This window comes from Thunnus maccoyii, chromosome 7, assembly GCF_910596095.1.
Source record: "Thunnus maccoyii chromosome 7, fThuMac1.1, whole genome shotgun sequence".
NCBI lineage: Eukaryota > Metazoa > Chordata > Actinopteri > Scombriformes > Scombridae > Thunnus > Thunnus maccoyii.
In genome coordinates this window covers 11,365,001-11,386,757 of record NC_056539.1, presented here as the reverse complement: position 1 = coordinate 11,386,757, position 21,757 = coordinate 11,365,001, and the positions used below count along the sequence as shown (strand labels likewise).

General features: G+C 37.1%; 3 protein-coding genes across 3 annotated transcripts; all 3 read right to left on the bottom strand.

Annotated features, from left to right (window-relative positions):
- Positions 1 to 3,602: 3,602 nt before the first annotated feature.
- LOC121900409 (mast cell protease 1A-like) lies at positions 3,603 to 5,833 on the bottom strand. The gene is made up of 5 exons (XM_042416720.1): positions 5,696 to 5,833; positions 5,421 to 5,580; positions 4,992 to 5,127; positions 4,480 to 4,707; positions 3,603 to 4,366 (listed from the first exon to the last, which is right to left on the bottom strand). Exons 1-5 carry the CDS (start codon positions 5,751 to 5,753, stop codon positions 4,202 to 4,204), a joined length of 747 nt encoding a protein of 248 aa, XP_042272654.1. The 5' UTR covers positions 5,754 to 5,833; the 3' UTR covers positions 3,603 to 4,201.
- A 3,959-nt stretch (positions 5,834 to 9,792) lies between these two features.
- LOC121900408 (granzyme E-like) lies at positions 9,793 to 12,281 on the bottom strand. The gene is made up of 5 exons (XM_042416719.1): positions 11,949 to 12,281; positions 11,674 to 11,833; positions 11,245 to 11,380; positions 10,739 to 10,966; positions 9,793 to 10,625 (listed from the first exon to the last, which is right to left on the bottom strand). The coding sequence occupies exons 1-5, from the start codon at positions 12,121 to 12,123 to the stop codon at positions 10,461 to 10,463; spliced, it is 864 nt and encodes a 287-aa protein (XP_042272653.1). The 5' UTR covers positions 12,124 to 12,281; the 3' UTR covers positions 9,793 to 10,460.
- Positions 12,282 to 15,596: 3,315 nt separating this feature from the next.
- Positions 15,597 to 17,593, bottom strand: LOC121900411 (mast cell protease 1A-like). The gene is made up of 5 exons (XM_042416722.1): positions 17,462 to 17,593; positions 17,198 to 17,357; positions 16,769 to 16,904; positions 16,258 to 16,485; positions 15,597 to 16,144 (listed from the first exon to the last, which is right to left on the bottom strand). The coding sequence occupies exons 1-5, from the start codon at positions 17,517 to 17,519 to the stop codon at positions 15,980 to 15,982; spliced, it is 747 nt and encodes a 248-aa protein (XP_042272656.1). The 5' UTR covers positions 17,520 to 17,593; the 3' UTR covers positions 15,597 to 15,979.
- Positions 17,594 to 21,757: the final 4,164 nt, after the last annotated feature.

Here is a 21,757-nt window from a genome sequence, read left to right as displayed (position 1 = left end):
CTCTCATTACAAATCAAACAAACACACTTCCCCTTGTTTTCTACAAAAAAATATTCATTTTTCCACCGAGTCTGAAATTTTCTGCACTCGTTAGCAATCTTGCGTCTCTTCGGGTCCGCCATTTCTGGTGACCCTCAGCATTTTTTTTCTTTGATTGCTTGCTTTGAAGAGACGCTGCCTTGTTTAAGACAGTAGCTCCACCTAGTGTTTTAACTAAGAAGTACAACACAGTTAAGCACAAATATTATGTGTGGGCCGTAGTCCATTATATTTTTAGACTTTGATACGGGCCAATTAAAAATGGATGGCGGGCCGTAGTTGGCCCGCGGGCCGTAGTTTGGACACCCCTGTGCTAGAGTGTAGACCATAGATGTATTAAAGGGAAACTTTGCTGATTTTCAACCAGCACTGTATCCTTACAGTGTGGGTAGTATATGGAAATGAATAATGTTTAACCTCCTTCCATGTTGCCTGCACCCAGAGTTCCCCTCTCAAAGGTGGGTCTCCCAAAACACTCCATCTAGCAAAAAAAAAAAAAAAGCAGACACTAAAATATCATTCTACTAAATACTTTAAAATATCATCATATTTGGAAGAAAACTTGTTTCATGATACAAGGCTGAATATCGCACTGTGGAATCAGAGACAACAGAGTGTGGATGTACAAAACCCCCTGTTGCTGCTACAACTTGGGCTCACCCGTGACATCACTGACAATAGGGGGCGGGGAATACGGACTAGATCCGCAAAGAAAACATCCGCACATGTTCAGTCCAGTTGTGTGCTGAGTTCTTTCCTTCATTTATGGACTTACTGTTCACTTTGTTTGTGGACATGTGTGTGCGTTTATGAGCATGTAAACTGCAGTCTGTTCTGTGACACTCTGTGATTGAAAGAGGGTAATGTTAGCAGGAGCAGGTGGATGATGCTATGATATGTAGCTTCATGGGTTTGTGCTAGTTCAGGAGGATACAAGGCAGTATTCAGCATTTGTACAGACTAATCAAGGAAATAATTCATGTGTTATGTTGATAAATATGTTTAATCTGTTGTACATGTGGCAACGTTCATATCTCGTAGCTTTGCGTACACAAGGTTGAAGAAGCATCTGGCTACCCTATATTGTTATAAGCATTTAGTTCATTCTTATTGATATGTTAATTTATGTTATCGTTACTGCTCTATATGTCATACTAGCCTGAACATTGTGATACTACTTACATCTACTACTTATTATCTACTTATTTATATATAATAATAATAAAAATAATAATATGGCATTTAACACCATTTATTACCATTGATTGTGTAGTGGATGGTTCAACTGGTACGTGTCATCCTAGTGTGTTTGGCCACGAGAGGGAATTATTGCTTCATTTTGGATTATCCAGCATATGTATTCTGTGCCCTCATGTACAAAAAGGGAAGCAGTTTCCTGGAGATTATCATTCATTATATTTTTTCCATTGTTTATTTCAGATATACCACATATTGCACATGTTGATGATATTCCACAAACAACCCTTCAGTAAGGTATTCTGTCAGTGAGAATGAACACAATCTGTGGAAGCTCTTTCTTCATCGAATGAGTTGCCCAAGCCTTCTGAGAGAGGCCAGGAATATCAGGTTGTAGCACACCAGTGACTATCGCACACAGTGTCCCTTACAGTGGAGGAGGAAGCAACCACAGGAACGACGTTATAGCTACAGCCTGACGTCAGCTGCTGAGTTTCTCTGTGATAACACTAACACAAACAAAGAAATAGCTTTACAATATAATTTCAGAACAGGGATATGGTGCTAATATTACAACTTATGAAGACGAATATAATGCAGCTGCACTAAAGCTGTGTAATAGTGCTGCACAATAGACTTTGCATATTTGTCAGAAATGTTCACATACAGCACAAAGTTTGTTATAGTACTTTGTCACCATTGAAAAGCACAATGGGTTCCCTTTAAAAAGCCTTCACTGGTATCTTTGTCTCAGTGTTTTCATTGTGAAATTAACCTAAAATGCCGTTGCAGATGACTTGTGACCACCAATTCATGTTCACAAGTCTGGATGCTAGATGGCCTGGCTCGGTCATCACCGGGTCATCGATTTGAGCAAATTATGGCAAATATACACAGTTAATTCTATTGCATGTTTAACTACTAAGTATACAATGTCAGTCATGCTTAAACAAAAAAAAAGGAAAGTACCATTTACTGCAATACCTGCTTCTTATACTCCAGTTGCTCAATTTCTAGTTTGATCTTTTTAATCTCCAACTGTTTTTTAATGTCCAGCTTCAGGTTCCGTTTATAGAGGGACTTCACATTGTCTGCTCAAACCTGTAAAAATAGTTTTAGTTGATAGGACACTGAGGTGTTCATCAAGCAACAGAGATGACTGGGATAGACTTTTCAGTCATGTTGATGTTGTACTGTGTTCATGATTCACTTAGGGTGGTGCATTCTTGGTAAGGCTCACTTTATAAGATGGACACAGGACTACTAGAAATTAAAAAAGCCTTACCATTTTCATTGTTGAGGGCCTAGAGGTGGAGGCCACAGGCTGAGGGGAGTGTTGCACACCTCAAGCAGTTAAGCCTATGTGCAGACTACCACAAGCCTTTCATTGATACATCAGGCATACTTGGGTCCACAATTTCACCATATGATGAAGATAAATTTACTCCCAAAGCCATCCCTGACTACACAGACAGTGGTTCCTAATCATTGATCTCCACCTGAATGATGGTTTAAGAGAACTGCATAAAGTGGATTCAACACATCAGCAGTCATTGATAAGAGTACATAATGGCTTGCTTTGTGTGTGGCTCAACAAGGGTGTGTGCTGACAGCTCGCACAAAACCATAGTATCTCCTTTAACTGCAAATTAGATAAAGACTTTCTTTCCTTTCCGCTCTGTCATCTCCTTTAGGATGACAATGTTTTAGGAGCGAGTCCATTTAAGATGGCTTATTGAGATGCATTGATCAAGTGAAAGAGCTGCGGTGAGCCACATTAGTGCAACTCCAGCTTTTTTATTCAATGAAATATGTCCATTTAAAGAAACCATGCACTTTGACTTTTCATCTGATGTCACATTTGGAAATAGTAATGATAATCAAAGTGTATTGAGGCAGTGGTGCATTTGAGATGTGAAGCAGGTTTATTTTCTGAGATATGGACTTACATCTGGTTGAATAGCCATCGTTTCTGTTGCAGTAAGGGGCAAAACTAGCAATACTGTGGCTCAATAAGTGGAGTAATAAATAATTAAATAAAACAGAAAATTAATGACAAAGTCAAACAGTGAACAAAAGACATTTGAGTTGCATTTCAGCATCACTCCTGTCCCTCCTTAAGATACAACTTTGAAATTTTCCCAGATATGATAGTTTGGTGAGCTATTAGGTTAATGATATTTAACATAAGTGAGCTTCCTAGTTGTATACAATTAATTAAAAATGTCTACATTTGGAGGAGCAATAAAACAAAGTAGTCTTATTTAATGCCGAACCAGTCAGTTCACAAGGAGGCAGTGTTGTCTTTTTTGTTGATTTAATTCATGCTCAATAAGCAAAGTGCACAGAAAAACTGAGAGAACATGCAGAGAAAGCAAAAGTTTGTTTAGTACAAAACAAACTAAAATGATTCTGTTTTCATTTAATCTAGTCTAAAAGAAGATGCACAGAGCATTAATGTATTTCTTACATGCAACATTGTATTTAAGAGACAGGACATACTATATTTAAATATCAATAGATATGACATCTCTAAAACAGCATTGAGTGAACACTTAAATGTCTGGTTTTAACTGTAGCAATACCTGGAATTTGCCTGGAATATCCTACATTTCATTGACAAAACATTTTTGTAGCCTCTGTAGCAGAAAAACCGCTGTGCCTTAAAAAAGCCAAAACATGTCACATAAACTGACCAAATCATTTTTTTTTTTCAGAGTTTTGGTTCAACTTGCCTAAAGAAAATTTCACTGATTTAGAAACAGATATGATTTAGAAACATTGAAGTAAAGTATATTTTGAATTTTTAAATCTGTGCAAAGCATATTTGGCAGTGTCATTGCTATGCGGCCAGTGATAACAGCAACTTAAATATCAATTTTGAAATTCTCCAGTGTTATACAATTTAAATGAAGTAGTCTATTGTAAATTCAAATTGGATTTGGTCAATTGAATGTAACATGTATTAGAGCTTTCCATTATATTTCATGAATGAATCGATCCAGTATCTATAGTCAGGAATCTTGGCATAATGGTAGATTTTTGGGCCACCTCCATGTGGACTGAAGGCGGAGGACACCACCCCGTATGCCTTTCCATCTTCACAGACCAGTGGACCACCAGAGTCTCCCTGGAAGTACATATACAGGATGCAGTGATTCCTCAACACCAGTGAATTCAGTATCATTGTTGACCAACGTTTGTTTGTCCATGTTATGTTATAAATGTTATAAATGTACGTACCACACCCGGTCCAATGTCTCCCTGAGAGCAGTATGAGTTTTCTTTAACACACTGCTTTCCATCACTTAGTGTTACATTGGCTTCCATGAGTCTATGAGACATATGTCCTTTGTTGATGCCTGTTGTGCCCCAGCCGGAGATTATACATGATTTTGGCAGAGAGCTGTCACCTTGACCTGCGAGACCAATGGGTTTCACAGTGTTGCTGAAATGTGCCTTGGAGCTCAACTTGTGGAACAGGGAGAAATAAAAACAAAAAACAAAACAAGTATGAAGGTAAAATATCAATTCAGATTTCTCCAATACTTACATTTATCTGTTACTAACACATTATCTGATTATTTATTGTTCAGGGATGTGCATGCATTATTTAAGTTCTCTTTTTGATAAATGCATTCAATAGAGCATTTGCAAATAATAACAAACAAAAATTTAAAATTCCAAAAAATAAACAAAAATAAAATTTTTGCTATTAATTGCAATAATTTTAAAGGCATTAATCTATGTTTTACCTTGAGTAACATTATGTCATTTGTCAAGTCAGTTGCATTGTAGTCCTTACGTGGAAATGCTTGGTCCACAGGTATCTCCTGTATGCCATTAGTTTTTTCTCCGTAAATGTGCACTCCTAGTAAGACTGTGTAGGACCTGAAATGACATGAAATTAAATGCAAAACATGATCTAAGAATAAACTAGTTTTTTTTCTGTGTAGGCTTTGCATTCACAATATGAAAATATTAAGAGACTTAAATTTATGTTGTATTCACAAAGCCATCACAGAGCATATTTACTACATAGATATCATGTATTGCTGCAATCTTAATACATGTGGGGACAAATAAGAGAGTCTTGGTTTTTGGGATGAGGAATTCTATCAGGGGACCCAGAATTCCTAGAATCATCCGTGTCAGTAGGTAAACATAAAGTTTGTTCAACTTACTTGGCTTGACAGTGGGCTGCAGTCATCACAAAATCTTCATTTAGAAGAAAGCCACCACAGTGTTTTGTTTTACCACTTGGCGTCTTCATCTCCAAAAGCACCATGTAGGGCCTGCTATGTGGCACAGCCTCATGACCTCCAATAATTTTCCCTGTATGAACTAGGAGAGGAAAATAAATAAATGAATATAAACATATATATACATGTTACTATAATGCTACTATAATACCCTGTATGTACATTATAAAATGCCATAAAAATTATGCTTAACTTACCTTGATCATCAAGAGTCAGCGCAAGTATCAGTATAACAAGTTTGCACTGGATATTCATGGTGAGATCACAGTCCACTTGAGCTACTGAAGAGCAATGGCACACATCACCGACAATTTCAGTCTTTAAATGCTCTGCTGTATTAGAGAAAGAAAGAAGCGTTTGCGTAGTGTGCATATGCAAACAATGTGGTTTTGAGGAGGAGGCCCTTATCACAAAGGTTAGATTTTCAAGGAACAAGTCAAAAGTCTTTATTCAGTGTTTGATAAATTACATATGCTGTGTGTGGTTTATTGATGACTCTGATGTGACACACACAGCCTTGCAGATTTACTGAAGATCTATTAGCATTTCATGCTCAGTGCCATGGCTTTCTTAGAGATCACACAGCCCCAAAGGAAACATTATTCTAATGTTATCATGTCATAAGACAGTGCGTAAACAAGCAGTGGTTTGAAAGTGTTGTTCGTGAAACTTATAGTAACATGAAATTAGACCTTTTAGCTGCCAAAAAAAAAAAAAAAAACTCATAAGAGATCAATTGACACACTCCATTTTTATTACTGTATTTAAATTATTGCACATTACGGTAAAGTAATATTTTGATCAGTCTTTAAGTTTTTGAAATAAAATGATTCCCCACCAAATCCTGAAGCCTGAATTGTGAGACAGGCAACAGTTAGTAAGTAACATTTCTGTAGTCTTTTACTGTGCCAACCACTGTTAGACCTTTTTCCTGAACATAAGCCACTGGCGTCCTCTTCATGCCCCTGTTCCTTTACAGTAATAAAATCAGTTGTGATGAGGGAAGGATTTGTTTCTATTTTGTCTGTTTTTTCTGTTTTGTTTTTTCTTTTTTTCTGAACTATTGTTATATTGCCTATTCATTCATGTGTTTTCAAGTTTGTACTGATGATTTAAAGTATGGATATAAAGACAGCATTATTTGAGTATTGCAGGGTAGAACTACTTAGCCTTAGTGTTATAGTACAGTATTCTAAATAAAATTGTAATCTATGTTATTACCCTTGTTGTAATTAATGAAATCTTATTCATTCTAACATAACCCTTGGATGGTTTGAGTGCTTATATAGAAAAATATACAAGGACAAGCAACACAGTGCTTAGATTTATGCTATAATGTTTGTATTTTCAAACAGTATGCTTTGCTTTTAAAAGAGAAAGTATTTGAGTATGAGGAATAACCAACAGGTTTTTGCAAAGGAAACACAAATGCAAGTTTGGCTGGAGTTGCTAGAGTGTAGACCATGGATGTATTAAAGAGAAACTTTGCTGATTTTCAACCAGCACTGTATCGTTACAGTGTGGGTAGTATATGGAAATGAATAATGTTTAACCTCCCTCCATGTTGCCTGCACCCAGAGTTCCCCTCTCAAAGGTGGGTCTCCCAAAACACTCCATCTAGCAATAGGGAAAAGCAGACACTAAAATATCATTCTACTAAAGACTTTAAAATATCATCATATTTGGAAGAAAACTAGTTTCATGATACAAGGCTGAATATCGCACTGTGGAATCAGAAACAACAGAGTGTGGAGGAGGAAGCAACCACAGGAACGACGTTATAGCTGCAGCCTGACGTCAACTGCTGATTTTCTCTGTGATAACACTAACACTGTCACAAACGAAGAAATAGCTTTACAATATAATGTCAGAACAGAGATACGGTGCTAATATTGCAACTTATGAGACCAAATATAATGAAGCTACACTAAGGCTTTGTAATAGTGCTGCACAGTAGACTTTTCACATTTGTCAGAAATATTCACATAAACCACAAAGTTTGTTACAGTACTTTGTCACCATTAATAAACACAATGGGTTCCCTTTAAAAAGCTGTCACTGGTAACTTTGTCTTAGTGCTTTCATTGTGAAATTAACCTAAAATGCCGTTGCAGATGACTTGTGACCACCAATTAATGTTCACAAGTCTGGATGCTAGATGGCCTGGCTCGGTCGTCACCGGGTCATCGGTTTGAGCAAGTTATGGCAAATATACACAGTTAATTCTATTGCTTGTTTAACTGTGACACTGATCAAGTAATTTCCTCTCCTTTTATTAACACAACATTTTAAAGGACTTCTACTGGGGGACAGAGGATACGCATGTACACGATACTTGATGACCCCTTATCCTGACCCACAGACACCACTACAAAGGTGTTTTAATGTGGCTCTCTGTAAATGCAGGGTCAACATAGAGTTGACTGTCAGGGTCATCAAGTCCCGTTTCAACTGCCTCCGTGGCCTGAGGGTCTCTCCCAAGCAGGCTTGCCAAATAACATCAGCATGTGTGGTGTTCCACAAAATTGCCAATATAAGGAAAGAGAGAGCCATTAATGGCACCCGTCATTGTGGACCCCATCGCCCTCGATCACTCCACTGGTACAGCCATCAGACAGGCCATCACTAAACAATGTAACAACAACAAAAACAACAAAAAAGAATAAACCAATCACTTGTTTATTCATTAAAATGTCTGCCTTTGCTGGGAAAAGAAAAAAAGTCAAAGCATACAATGTCAATCGTGCTTAAACAAAAACATTTTCAGGTACCATCCACTGCAATACCGCCTTCTCATACTCCAGTTGCTCAATTTCTAGTTTGAGCTTTTTAATCTCCAACTCTTTTTTAATGTCCAGCTCCAGGTTCCGTTTATAGAGGGACTTCACATTGTCTGCTTGAACCTGTAAAAATAGTTTTAGTTGATAGCACACTGAGGTGTTCATCAAGCAACAGAGATGACTGGGATAGACTTTTCAGTCATGTTGATGTTGTACTGTGTTCATGATTCACTTAGCGTGGTGCATTCTTGGGAAGGCTCACTTTATAAGATGGACACAGGACTACTAAAAATTAAAAAAGCCTTACCATTTGCATTGTTGAGGGCCTAGAGGTGGAGGCCACAGGCTGAGGGGAGTGTTGCACACCTCAAGCAGTTAAGCCTATGTGCAGACTACCACAAGCCTTTCATTGATACATCAGGCATACTTGGGTCCACAATTTCACCATATGATGAAGATAAATTTGCTCCCAAAGCCATCCCTGACTACACAGACAGTGGTTCCTAATCATTGATCTCCACCTGAATGATGGTTTAAGAGAACTGCATAAAGTGGATTCAACACATCAGCAGACATTGATAAGAGTACATAATGGCTTGCTTTGTGTGTGGCTCAACAAGGGTGTGTGCTGACAGCTTGCGCAAAACCATAGTATCTCCTTTAACTGCAAATTAGATAAAGACTTTCTTTCCTTTCCGCTCTGTCATCTCCTTTAGGATGACAATGTTTTAGGAGCGAGTCCATTTAAGATTAGAGGCTTATTGAGATGCATTGATCAAGTGAAAGAGCTGCGGTGAGCCACATTAGTGCAACTCCAGCTTTTTTATTCAATGAAATATGTCCATTTAAACAAACCATGCACTTTGACTTTTCATCTGATGTCACATTTAGAAATAGTAATGATAATCAAAGTGTATTGAGGCAGTGGTGCATTTGAGATGTGAAGCAGGTTTATTTTCTGAGATATGGACTTACATCTGGTTGAATAGCCATCGTTTCTGTTGCAGTAAGGGGCAAAACTAGCAATACTGTGGCTCAATAAGTGGAGTAATAAATAATTATGTTTTTGTATTACTATTGCAGCGACACTTTACTTCAAGTCCTCATATTTAGCATTTATAAACAATATATAAACGAATGATGAATGGTTTATAACACACTATAATATAGTTTTAAGCAGATATAAGTGTGTATTAATGTATTTGTCAACAAATATAACTCCTTTGAGCACCCATAACTTTATCTTGGTATGTAAACAGAAAATTAATGACAAAGTCAAACAGCGAACAAAAGACATTTGAGTTGCATTTCAGCATCACTCCTGTCCCTCCTTAAGATACAACTTTGAAATTTTCCCAGATATGATAGTTTGGTGAGCTATTAGGTTAATGATATTTAAGATAAGTGAGCTTCCTAGTTGTATACAATTAATTAAAAATGTCTACATTTGGAGGAGTAATAAAACAAAGTAGTCTTATTTAATGCTGAAACAGTCAGTTCACAAGGAGGCAGTGTTGTCTTTTTTGTTGATTTAATTCATGCTCAATAAGCAAAGTGCACAGAAATACTGAGAGAACATGCAGAGAAAGCAAAAGTTTGTTTAGTACAAAACAAACTAAAATGAGTCTGTTTTCATTTAATCTAGTCTAAAAGAAGATGCACAGAGCATTAATGTATTTCTTACATGCAACATTGTATTTAAGAGACAGGACATACTATGTTTAAATATCGATAGATATTACGTCTCTAAAACAGCATTGAGTGTACACTTAAATGCCTGGTTTAAACTGTAGCAATACCTGGAATTTGCCTGGAATATCCTACATTTCATTGACAAAACATTTTTGTAGCCTCTGTAGCAGAAAAACCGCTGTGCCTTAAAAAAGCCAAAACATGTCACATAAACTGACCAAATCATATTTATCTTTTTTCAGAGTTTTGGTTCAACTTGCCTAAAGAAAATTTCATTGATTTAGAAACAGATATGATTTAGAAACATTGAAGTAAAGTGTATTTTGAATTTTTAAATCTGTGCAAAGCATATTTGGCAGTGTCATTGCTATGCAGCCAGTGATAACAGCAACTTAAATATCAATTTTGAAATTCTCCAGTGTTATACAATTTAAATGAAGTAGTCTATTGTAAATTCAAATTGGATTTGGTCAATTGAATGTAACATGTATTAGAGCTTTCCATTATGTTTCATGGCTGAATCGATCCAGTGTCTATAGTGAGGAATCTTGGCATAATTGTACATTTTTGGGCCACCGCCATGTGGACTGAAGGTGGAGGACACCACCCCGTATGCCTTTCCATCTTCACAGACCAGTGGACCACCAGAGTCTCCCTGGAAGTACATATACAGGATGCAGTGATTCCTCAACACCAGTGAATCAAGTATCATTGTTGACCAACGTTTGTTTGTCCATGTTATGTTATAAATGTTATAAATGTACGTACCCCACCCGGTCCAATGTCTCCCTGAGAGCAGTATGAGTTTTCGGTAACACACTGCTTTTCATCACTTAGTGTTACATTGGCTTCCATGAGTCTATGAGACATATGTCCTTTGTTGATGCCTGTTGTGCCCCAGCCGGAGACTATACATGATTTTGGCAGAGAGCTGTCACCTAGACCTGCGAGACCAATGGGTTTCACAGTTTTGCTGAAATGTGCCTTGGAGCTCAACTTGTGGAACAGGGAGAAATAAAAACAAAAAACAAAACAAGTATGAAGGTAAAATATCAATTCAGATTTCTCCAATACTTTATCTGTTACTAACACATTATCTGATTATTTATTGTTCAGGGATGTGCATGCATTATTTAAGTTCTCTTTTTGATAAATGCATTCAATAGAGCATTTGCAAATAATCATAAACAAAAATTTAAAATTCCTGAAATAAACAAAAATAAAATTTTTGCTATTAATTGCAATAATTTTAAAGTCATTAATCTATGTTTTACCTTGAGTAACATTATGTCATTTGTGAAGTCAGTTGGATTGTAGTCCTCATGTGGAAATGCTTTGTCCACAGGTATCTCCTGTATGCCATTAGTTTTTTCTCCGTAAATGTGAACTCCTAGTAAGACTGTGTAGGACCTGAAATGACATGAAATTAAATGCAAAACATGATCTAAGAATAAACTAGTTTTTTTTCTGTGTAGGCTTTGCATTCACAATATGAAAATATTAAGAGACTTAAATTTATGTTGTATTCACAAAGCCATCACAGAGCATATTTACTACATAGATATCATGTATTGCTGCAATCTTAATACATGTGGGGACAAATAAAAGAGTCTTGGTTTTTGGGATGAGGAATTCTATCAGGGGACCCAGAATTCCTAGAATCATCCGTGTCAGTAGGTAAACATAAAGTTTGTTCAACTTACTTGGCTTGACAGTGGGCTGCAGTCATCACAAAATCCTCATTTAGAAGAAAGCCACCACAGTGTTTTGTTTGATCACGTGGCATCTTCCTCTCCAAAAGCACCATGTAGGGCCTGCTATGTGGCACAGCCTCATGACCTCCAATAATTTTCCCTGTATGAACTAGGAGAGGAAAATAAATAAATGAATATAAACATATATATACATGTTACTATAATGCTACTATAATACCCTGTATGTACATTATAAAATGCCATAAAAACTATGCTTAACTTACCTTGATCATCAAGAGTCAGCGCAAGTATCAGTATAACAAGTTTACACTGGATATTCATGGTGAGATCACAGTCCACTTGAGCTACTGAAGAGCAATGGCACACATCATCGACAATTTCAGTCTTTAAATGCTCTGCTGTATTAGAGAAAGAAGGAAGCGTTTGTGTAGTGTGCATATGCAAACAATGTGGTTTTGAGGAGGAGGCCCTTATCACAAAGGTTAGATTTTCAAGGAACAAGTCAAAAGTCTTTATTCAGTGTTTGATAAATTACATATGGTGTGTGTGGTTTATTGATGACTCTGATGTGACACACACAGCCTTGCAGATTTACTGAAGATCTATTAGCATTTCATGCTCAGTGCCATGGCTCTCTTAGAGATCACACAGCCCCAAAGGAAACATTATTCTAATGTTATCATGTCATAAGACAGTGCGTAAACAAGCAGTGGTTTGAAAGTGAAACTTATAGTAACATGAAATTAGACCTTTTAGCTGCCAAAAAAAAAGAAAAACTCATAAGAGATCAGTCGACACACTCCATTTTTATTACTGTATTTAAATTATTGTACATTACGGTAAAGTAATATTTTGATCAGTCTTTAAGGTTTTGAAATAAAATGATTCCCCACCAAATCCTGAAGCCTGAATTGTGAGACAGGCAACAGTTAGTAAGTAAAATTTCTGTAGTCTTTTACTGTGCCAACCACTGTTAGACCTTTTTCCTGAACATAAGCCACTGGCGTCCTCTTCATGCCCCTGTTCCTTCACAGTAATAAAATCAGTTGTGATGAGGGAAGGATTTGTTTCTATTTTGTCTGTTTTTTCTGTTTTGTTTTTTCTTTTTTTCTGAACTATTGTTATATTGCCTATTCATTCATGTGTTTTCAAGTTTGTACTGATGATTTAAAGTATGGATGTAAAGACAGCATTATTTGAGTATTGCAGGGTAGAACTACTTAGCCTTAGCATTATAGTACAGTATTCTAAATAAAATTGTAATCTATGTTATTACCCTTGTTGTAATTGATGAAATCTTATTCATTCTAACATAACCCTTGGATGGTTTGAGTGCTTATATAGAAAAATATACACGGACAAGCAACACAGTGCTTAGATTTATGCTATAATGTTTGTATTTTCAAACAGTATGCTTTGCTTTTAAAAGAGAAAGTATTTGAGTATGAGGAATAACCAACAGGTTTTTGCAAAGGAAACACAAATGCAAGTTTGGCTGGAGTTGCTAGAGTGTAGACCATGGATGTATTAAAGGGAAACTTTGCTGATTTTCAACCAGCACTGTATCGTTACAGTATGGGTAGTATATGGAAATGAATAATGTTTAACCTCCCTCCATGTTGCCTGCACCCAGAGTTCCCCTCTCAAAGGTGGGTCTCCCAAAACACTCCATCTAGCAATAGGGAAAAGCAGACACTAAAATATCATTCTACTAAAGACTTTAAAATATCATCATATTTGGAAGAAAACTAGTTTCATGATACAAGGCTGAATATCGCGCTGTGGAATCAGAAACAACAGAGTGTGGAGGAGGAAGCAACCACAGGAACGACGTTATAGCTGCAGCCTGACGTCAGCTGCTGAGTTTCTCTGTGATAACACTAACACTGTCACAAACAAAGAAATAGCTTTACAATATAATGTCAGAAGAGAGATACGGTACTAATATTGCAACTTATGAAGACGAATATAATGCAGCTACACTATGTCTTTGTAATAGTGCTGCACAGTAGACTTTGCACATTTGTCAGAAATATTCACATAAAGCACAAAGTTTTTTACAGTACTTTGTCACCATTAATAAACACAATGGGTTCCCTTTAAAAAGCTGTCACTGGTAACTTTGTCTCAGTGCTTTCATTGTGAAATTAACCTAAAATGCCGTTGCAGATGACTTGTGACCACCAATTCATGTTCACAAGTCTGGATGCTAGATGGCCTGGCTCGGTCGTCACCGGGTCATCGGTTTGAGCAAGTTATGGCAAATATACACAGTTAATTCTATTGCTTGTTTAACTGTGACACTGATCAAGTAATTTCCTCTCCTTTTATTAACACAACATTTTAAAGGACTTCTACTGGGGGACAGAGGATACGCATGTACACGATACTTGATGACCCCTTATCCTGACCCACAGACACCACTACAAAGGTGTTTTAATGTGGCTCTCTGTAAATGCAGGGTCAGGATAGAGTTGACTGTCAGGGTCATCAAGTCTCGTTTCAACTGCCTCCGTGGCCTGAGGGTCTCTCCCAAGCAGGCTTGCCAAATAACATCAGCATGTGTGGTGTTCCACAACATTGCCACTATAAGGAAAGAGAGAGCCATTAATGGCACCCGACGTTGTGGACCCCATCGCCCTCGATCACTCCACTGGTACAGCCATCAGACAGGCCATCACTAAACAATGTAACAACAACAAAAACAACAAAAAAGAATTCACCAATCACTTGTTTATTCATTACAATGTCTGCCTTTGCTGGGAAAAGAAAAAAAGTCAAAGCATACAATGTCAATCATGCTTAAACAAAAACATTTTCAGGTACCATCCACTGCAATACTGCCTTCTCATACTCAAGTTGCTCAATTTCTAGTTTGAGCTTTTTAATCTCCAACTCTTTTTTAATGTCCAGCTCCAGGTTCCGTTTATAGAGGGACTTCACATTGTCTGCTTGAACCTGTAAAAATAGTTTTAGTTGATAGCACACTGAGGTGTTCATCAAGCAACAGAGATGACTGGGATAGACTTTTCAGTCATGTTGATGTTGTACTGTGTTCATGATTCACTTAGGGTGGTGCATTCTTGGTAAGGCTCACTTTATAAGATGGACACAGGACTATTAGAAATTAAAAAAGCCTTACCATTTTCATTGTTGAGGGCCTAGAGGTGGAGGCCACAGGCTAAGGGGAGTGTTGCACACCTGAAGCAGTTAAGCCTATGTGCAGACTACCACAAGCCTTTCATTGATACATCAGGCATACTTGGGTCCACAATTTCACCATATGATGAAGATAAATTTACTCCCAAAGCCATCCCTGACTACACAGACAGTGGTTCCTAATCATTGATCTCCACCTGAATGATGGTTTAAGAGAACTGCATAAAGTGGATTCAACACATCAGCAGACATTGATAAGAGTACATAATGGCTTGCTTTGTGTGTGGCTCAACAAGGGTGTGTGCTGACAGCTCGCGCAAAACCATAGTATCTCCTTTAACTGCAAATTAGATAAAGACTTTCTTTCCTTTCCGCTCTGTCATCTCCTTTAGGATGACAATGTTTTTGGAGCGAGTCCATTTAAGATTAGAGGCTTATTGAGATGCATTGATCAAGTGAAAGAGCTGTGGTGAGCCACATTAGTGCAACTCCAGCTTTTTTATTCAATGAAATATGTCCATTTAAACAAACCATGCACTTTGACTTTTCATCTGATGTCACATTTGGAAATAGTAATGATAATCAAAGTGTATTGAGGCAGTGGTGCATTTGAGATGTGAAGCAGGTTTATTTTTAACATAAGTGAGCTTCCTAGTTGTATACAATTAATTAAAAATGTCTACATTTGGAGGAGTAATAAAACAAAGTAGTCTTATTTAATGCCGAAACAGTCAGTTCACAAGGAGGCAGTGTTGTCTTTTTTGTTGATTTAATGCTCAATAAGCAAAGTGCACAGAAATACTGAGAGAACATGCAGAAAAACCGCTGTGCCTTAAAAAAGCCAAAACATGTCACATAAACTGACCAAATCATTTTTTTTTTTTCAGAGTTTTGGTTCAACTTGCCTAAAGAAAATTTCATTGATTTAGAAACAGATATGATTTAGAAACATTGAAGTAAAGTATATTTTGAATTTTTAAATCTGTGCAAAGCATATTTGGCAGTGTCATTGCTATGCGGCCAGTGATAACAGCAACTTAAATATCAATTTTGAAATTCTCCAGTGTTATACAATTTAAATGAAGTAGTCTATTGTAAATTCAAATTGGATTTGGTCAATTGAATGTAACATGTATTAGAGCTTTCCATTATATTTCATGAATGAATCGATCCAGTATCTATAGTCAGGAATCTTGGCATAATTGTACATTTTTGGGCCACCTCCATGTGGACTGAAGGCGGAGGACACCACCCCGTATGCCTTTCCATCTTCACAGACCAGTGGACCACCAGAGTCTCCCTGGAAGTACATATACAGGATGCAGTGATTCCTCAACACCAGTGAATCAAGTATCATTGTTGACCAACGTTTGTTTGTCCATGTTATGTTATAAATGTTATAAATGTACGTACCACACCCGGTCCAATGTCTCCCTGAGAGCAGTATGAGTTTTCTACAACACACTGCTCTTCATCACTTAGTGTTACATTGGCTTCCATGAGTCTATGAGACATATGTCCTTTGTTGATGCCTGTTGTGCCCCAGCCGGAGACTATACATGATTTTGGCAGAGAGCTGTCACCTTGACCTGCGAGACCAATGGGTTTCACAGTGTTGCTGAAATGTGCCTTGGAGCTCAACTTGTGGAACAGGGAGAAATAAAAACAAAAAACAAAACAAGTATGAAGGTAAAATATCAATTCAGATTTCTCCAATACTTACATTTATCTGTTACTAACACATTATCTGATTATTTATTGTTCAGGGATGTGCATGCATTATTTAAGTTCTCTTTTTGATATATGCATTCAATAGAGCATTTGCAAATAATCACAAACAAAAATTTAAAATTCCAAAAATAAACAAAAATAAAATTTTTGCTATTAATTGCAATAATTTTAAAGGCATTAATCTATGTTTTACCTTGAGTAACATTATGTCATTTGTCAAGTCAGTTGCATTGTAGTCCTTATGTGGAAATGTTTGGTCCACAGGTATTTCCTGTATGCCATTAGTTTTTTCTCTGTAAATGTGAACTCCTAGTAAGACTGTGTAGGACCTGAAATGACATGAAATTAAATGCAAAACATGATCTAAGAATAAACTAGTTTTTTTTCTGTGTAGGCTTTGCATTCACAATATGAAAATATTAAGAGACTTAAATTTATGTTGTATTCACAAAGCCATCACAGAGCATATTTACTACATAGATATCATGTATTGCTGCAATCTTAATACATGTGGGGACAAATAAGAGAGTCTTGGTTTTTGGGATGAGGAATTCTATCAGGGGACCCAGAATTCCTAGAATCATCCGTGTCAGTAGGTAAACATAAAGTTTGTTCAACTTACTTGGCTTGACAGTGGGCTGCAGTCATCACAAAATCCTCATTCAGAAGAAAGCCACCACAGTGTTTTGTTTTACCACTTGGCATCTTCATCTCCAAAAGTGCCATGTAAGGCCTGCTATGTGCCACAGCCTCATGACCTCCAATAATTTTCCCTGTATGAACTAGGAGAGGAAAATAAATAAATGAATATAAAACATATATATACATGTTACTATAATGCTACTATAATACCCTGTATGTACATTATAAACTATGCTTAACTTACCTTGATCATCAAGAGTCAGTGCAAGTATCAGTATAACAAGTTTACACTGGATATTCATGGTGAGATCACAGTCCACTTGAGCTACTGAAGATCAATGGCACACATCACCGACAATTTCAGTCTTTAAATGCTCTGCTGTATTAGAGATAGAAGGAAGCGTTTGTGGAATGTGCATATGCAAACAATGTGGTTTTGACCCACATTCATAAGGAGGGTGCCTCTGTCACCTACAGAGCATGACAAAAGATTTTGACATTTTCATGTCTGATTACATACTGCCTGAGTATATTTGCTGAGTATATTTGTTATTGTATTTAGATATTTTGATATTTCAAGTCAAGATTTTTGATAGGTAAACAATGCTTTAAATTTAACACTTTTTTTTATCACAAATATCTGGCCTGGATTTTAATTTCCTGAAATTTACATCACATTAAAAGTCACTTCTTAAGTATGTCCATGACTGCAGGGTAATGGTACACGCTTCAGCATAAATCAGATCAGTGTAGTAAACTGTGTTATACCTGGTCACAATTTAGGTACTGATTCCTCTGTGGTAACATGCACCGCTTTGAAGACCTCTAGGAGCATTTCTTGTTCAAAGTCGTCACTCTCTCAGAGGAGCCTGTATGTCTGTCACATGGTCCCAAAGGTAACATTATTCTGATGTTATCACATCATAACACAGTGCATGAAAATAGAATGAGTTTGAAAGTGTGGTTCATGGAACTTAAAGTTAAATGTGACCACTGAGCTACCAGAGGAATGAAGAAGTCATCAAGGTCTGTTGAAGGGAAAAGGAGATCAGTCAGTAGACTGCATTTTTATAAATCAGCATTAAAGTAAAAGAATATTTCGGTAAATCTTAATTTTTCCTTTTAAGAAAGGAGCCAAACTATAATCATTTCTTTATTAGGAAAATGCATTTGTGACATAAATCAAAAGCTATTTATAATGTCTGTTCATAGCTTGTGTGCTCAGCAGGCCTATTTGTTTCAGTTTGGCACACATGACGGAAAATACACTTTCAAGGCACTGCTGTATCGTAGGCTATGGCTGTGTTTTAGCAACCAATGAGAGATGAAAAAGGATTTTGGATGGTGGATCAGAACAATAATTTTGGACCAAACATGTGAATGAGGCTCTGTATCAAAAAGATTTGAAGAGCCATGCAACACTGAAAATAGTTTCACAAGCCTGAAAGTATGCAGCCAACTGACCACAGAATACAAATATGTCCGTTACATCTCTTCACACCTCAGTCTAGACTCAAGTATGTCCGCCTGATATCTTAGTAAAAATGTTATTATAATAGTTTTGAACGATGCACAATAGAGTTTGCGTGTGTTGAAGAGGGGGGAAAAAATACAAGGTGGGGGAGGATGAGAAGGACATGAGAGAACAGGTTTTTGGGATGTGAGCTCCTGGAGTCCAGGACCATAATGGGAATTACAGGACGGGATGCAGAGGAGAACTTGCTTGGTAAAGCAGGGCCTTTATCTTTAGGCCGTCACTTTTATAGGCACCATGGGGCTGAGAGGACTAGCTGGTTTAGCCATTGGACACAGCAACAAGGAAAGGGGGAATGCAATAACAGTCATAAAAAACATCAATCACGGTGCAAATTGCATGTTTATTAAGAAGAAAGGAAAATGACAACAATGAAAAGCAACAGACATAGAAACAGACATTCCTTAAACATTCACAGTATCAAACTGTGGGTTTAACCGAAATCACATATGGTAAAAGAGATTTATGGCCCCCAAGCCACCCTGATGTGATACTGACTGTTTTCAACAATTATCTACATATTAGCTGACTCATGTCTGTGTTGTTCTTACATATGTCTTTCTTGTTTTACACAAATATAGTCAGAGTTATTCAACTTCATCCTCACATCACTCTTTCTCCCACCTATAACCGTGCATCCCTGATGTATGCTCTTTCATATATGCTCTTTCTCACAGTAGGATTATGGCTTACTAACTGTGGAGTGGCCCAGTGTTCTGGAGATGCAAGCTGCCAAACAGAAGCACTTCCTGTCCACAAGAAAGGACAGGACAAGTCTGGATTCCAAGACTGTAGCTCAGCCTCTGTGATGGGAACACATCACCGTTTTCAGGAGAAATAAGACAGTTCCCAGACAGAAATAAGACAGCATTCCCAAATGGGCTCCACACACTCACACACACACATATGCTCACACATTCAGTTTGGCTGAAATTAGACAATATTGCTGACCTCACAAGATGGTTATGATATACTTCCACAAAACCAGACTTAATTTCTGTTTATTGACACTATCACTCTTCAGTTGCACAATATGATGCCAGCAAAACACTGATGACGCCTGACCTGACCTCATCTTGTCCTTTTAGCAGTCTCATTATTGCACCATGGTCTAGGTTGTTAACCATAGATAATCATCGCAAGATAGATTAGATAGATTCTTGAAAATTTTCACTGTTTGCTCAAGAACTACTCCACTTACTTGAAAGAATACAATCTGGCACATGTATTGTATGGTTTGCTATCACTATGTGCATTTTAATGCTGATCCAGATTCAGAAGAAAATACCAAAACATTTACTGATAATAAAGTAACAAATTTAGAGGACTCTGCTGAGGTTTTGTTTGATGTTTTCAGTGCATACATACAACTGTTCTGCACTACATCAGCAGGAAGGAAGAAGAGTGTTTTCAATACTCATACACATAATTCAGCCAGTGCTCAAAAAAAGTTCTGAGGTTTGACACACCACCCTACTAAATTGAACATCCGTTTATGAAATTCACACTGATAATGCTTGTTCCACAGCATCCCATAAGGTCTGTGACACAAACCACAGTAAACTGCTATCTTTTTGCTTTGATGTTGTCATTTACACTGAAATGGAAACTACAGAACAAACAGCACGCATAGCCTTGTGGTTATTCAAAACATGATGCAATCAGCAGTAAACATTTCCTTTCTCAGGATGAAAAGATTTAACATACAACTGCATTTTCTAACTAATGCCTCATGCCTAATCACCTGTCCTCTAGTAATATGAACAGAGTAGCTGTCAAACAAGCGAAGGTTTGTAATTACACCTCCAGCCACTTGTTTTAAGCCTGCATGAATAAAAGGTCATTCATTCATTTTAAAACTATTTAAGCAGTATTTTCACAGCTGGAAAAGTAATGCTACACAAATAGACAGAGCTAGCTGTTGATGCCTGGAGAGATTTTGCAAGAGAAAGACAAGAAAGCATTGTCAGGTGCACCTGTGATTTCAATAAAACATTTTTCTTCCAAGTCAGGCCTTTGACTGTTTATACTCACTTAAAATGAGGTATGTGCTGTTCAAATGAACTTTGACAGACAGTGCATAATGAAAACATCCAATAAACTAGAAAAGGATGTAGCACTGGCAGTTATTTTGATTTTGCCCCCAAGCTCAAAATGTGTGTTTTCTGTATAGCATTGCCTTCACCTCACTGATAAATCTGAATTTTAATGCCTCTCCACAAAGTGCCTCTCATTTTCTCTTAATGTCATTGTACGGTGCTGTGATCTGTAATACATGTGAGTTTCATTTAAAATGACCAATTTCATGACAAAAATGCCAAAAAAATGTAACTGTCACCACTTTAAAAACAGAAATTGTTCAGACTTCATGCAGCTCTATAGTTAGGAAAGCTCTGAAAATGACTCATATCTTAAACCTGCAGTGCATTTTATTTAAATGGCACTAATTGAAATAGCAAGAGAAAGGTATTAATAATGGACTTGTCAATTTGGAATAAATACTCATAAGATGCAATGTTTTCACTGTTGTGAAACACAGGAAAATGTGTTTTTCTTATCAAAGTGTGTGCGTGTTTGCATGTGTGTAAAGTTCACTTTCCCACCACAGACTCACATTTCATGGAAAAGACTTCTGATGCAGATTTTGGCCTCTCATCTGACAGTCAGTCCTACTGCACTTACCAGAACCTCAGTAGCAGACCAGATATTCTTCCATATGATTCAAACCAATATGTATATCTAATAAACCAATATCAATATCTTAAATTGATTAATCTTATTTCTGCTTGTGCTTTCTGTAGAGGATGTGCTGTTACCCTCAACACATCCTCAGCACATTTCGCTCCACTACTAAGCCATGCTGTGTTTATTTCATCAGAGGCTTCTTGTGGGTGTTAACTGCAAACAAACTACATCAGTGGCACATCCTTAATTTCTTGTTGACTGTTTTGTTCATTCACAGCTGTCCAATGTAGTTGTGTAAGCACCCACAAACCCCCACAATAT

What these genes read in the sequence shown, in the direction of transcription:
- LOC121900409 (XM_042416720.1), bottom strand. Translation starts at nt 5,753, where the DNA reads ATGAATATCCAGTGCAAACTTGTTATACTGATACTTGCGCTGACTCTT. An exon ending in GCAGCCCACTGTCAAGCCAA is followed by an intron (nt 5,128 to 5,420) that starts GTAAGTTGAACA and finishes ATGTCATTTCAG; the next exon opens with GTCCTACACAGTCTTACTAG. An exon ending in GAGACATTGGACCGGGTGTG is followed by an intron (nt 4,367 to 4,479) that starts GTACGTACATTT and finishes ATGTACTTCCAG; the next exon opens with GGAGACTCTGGTGGTCCACT.
- LOC121900408 (XM_042416719.1), bottom strand. Translation starts at nt 12,123, where the DNA reads ATGCACACTACACAAACGCTTCCTTCTTTCTCTAATACAGCAGAGCAT. An exon ending in GCTGACTCTTGATGATCAAG is followed by an intron (nt 11,834 to 11,948) that starts GTAAGTTAAGCA and finishes TTCCTCTCCTAG; the next exon opens with TTCATACAGGGAAAATTATT. An exon ending in GCAGCCCACTGTCAAGCCAA is followed by an intron (nt 11,381 to 11,673) that starts GTAAGTTGAACA and finishes ATGTCATTTCAG; the next exon opens with GTCCTACACAGTCTTACTAG.
- LOC121900411 (XM_042416722.1), bottom strand. Translation starts at nt 17,519, where the DNA reads ATGAATATCCAGTGTAAACTTGTTATACTGATACTTGCACTGACTCTT. An exon ending in GCAGCCCACTGTCAAGCCAA is followed by an intron (nt 16,905 to 17,197) that starts GTAAGTTGAACA and finishes ATGTCATTTCAG; the next exon opens with GTCCTACACAGTCTTACTAG. An exon ending in ATGACATAATGTTACTCAAG is followed by an intron (nt 16,486 to 16,768) that starts GTAAAACATAGA and finishes CTGTTCCACAAG; the next exon opens with TTGAGCTCCAAGGCACATTT.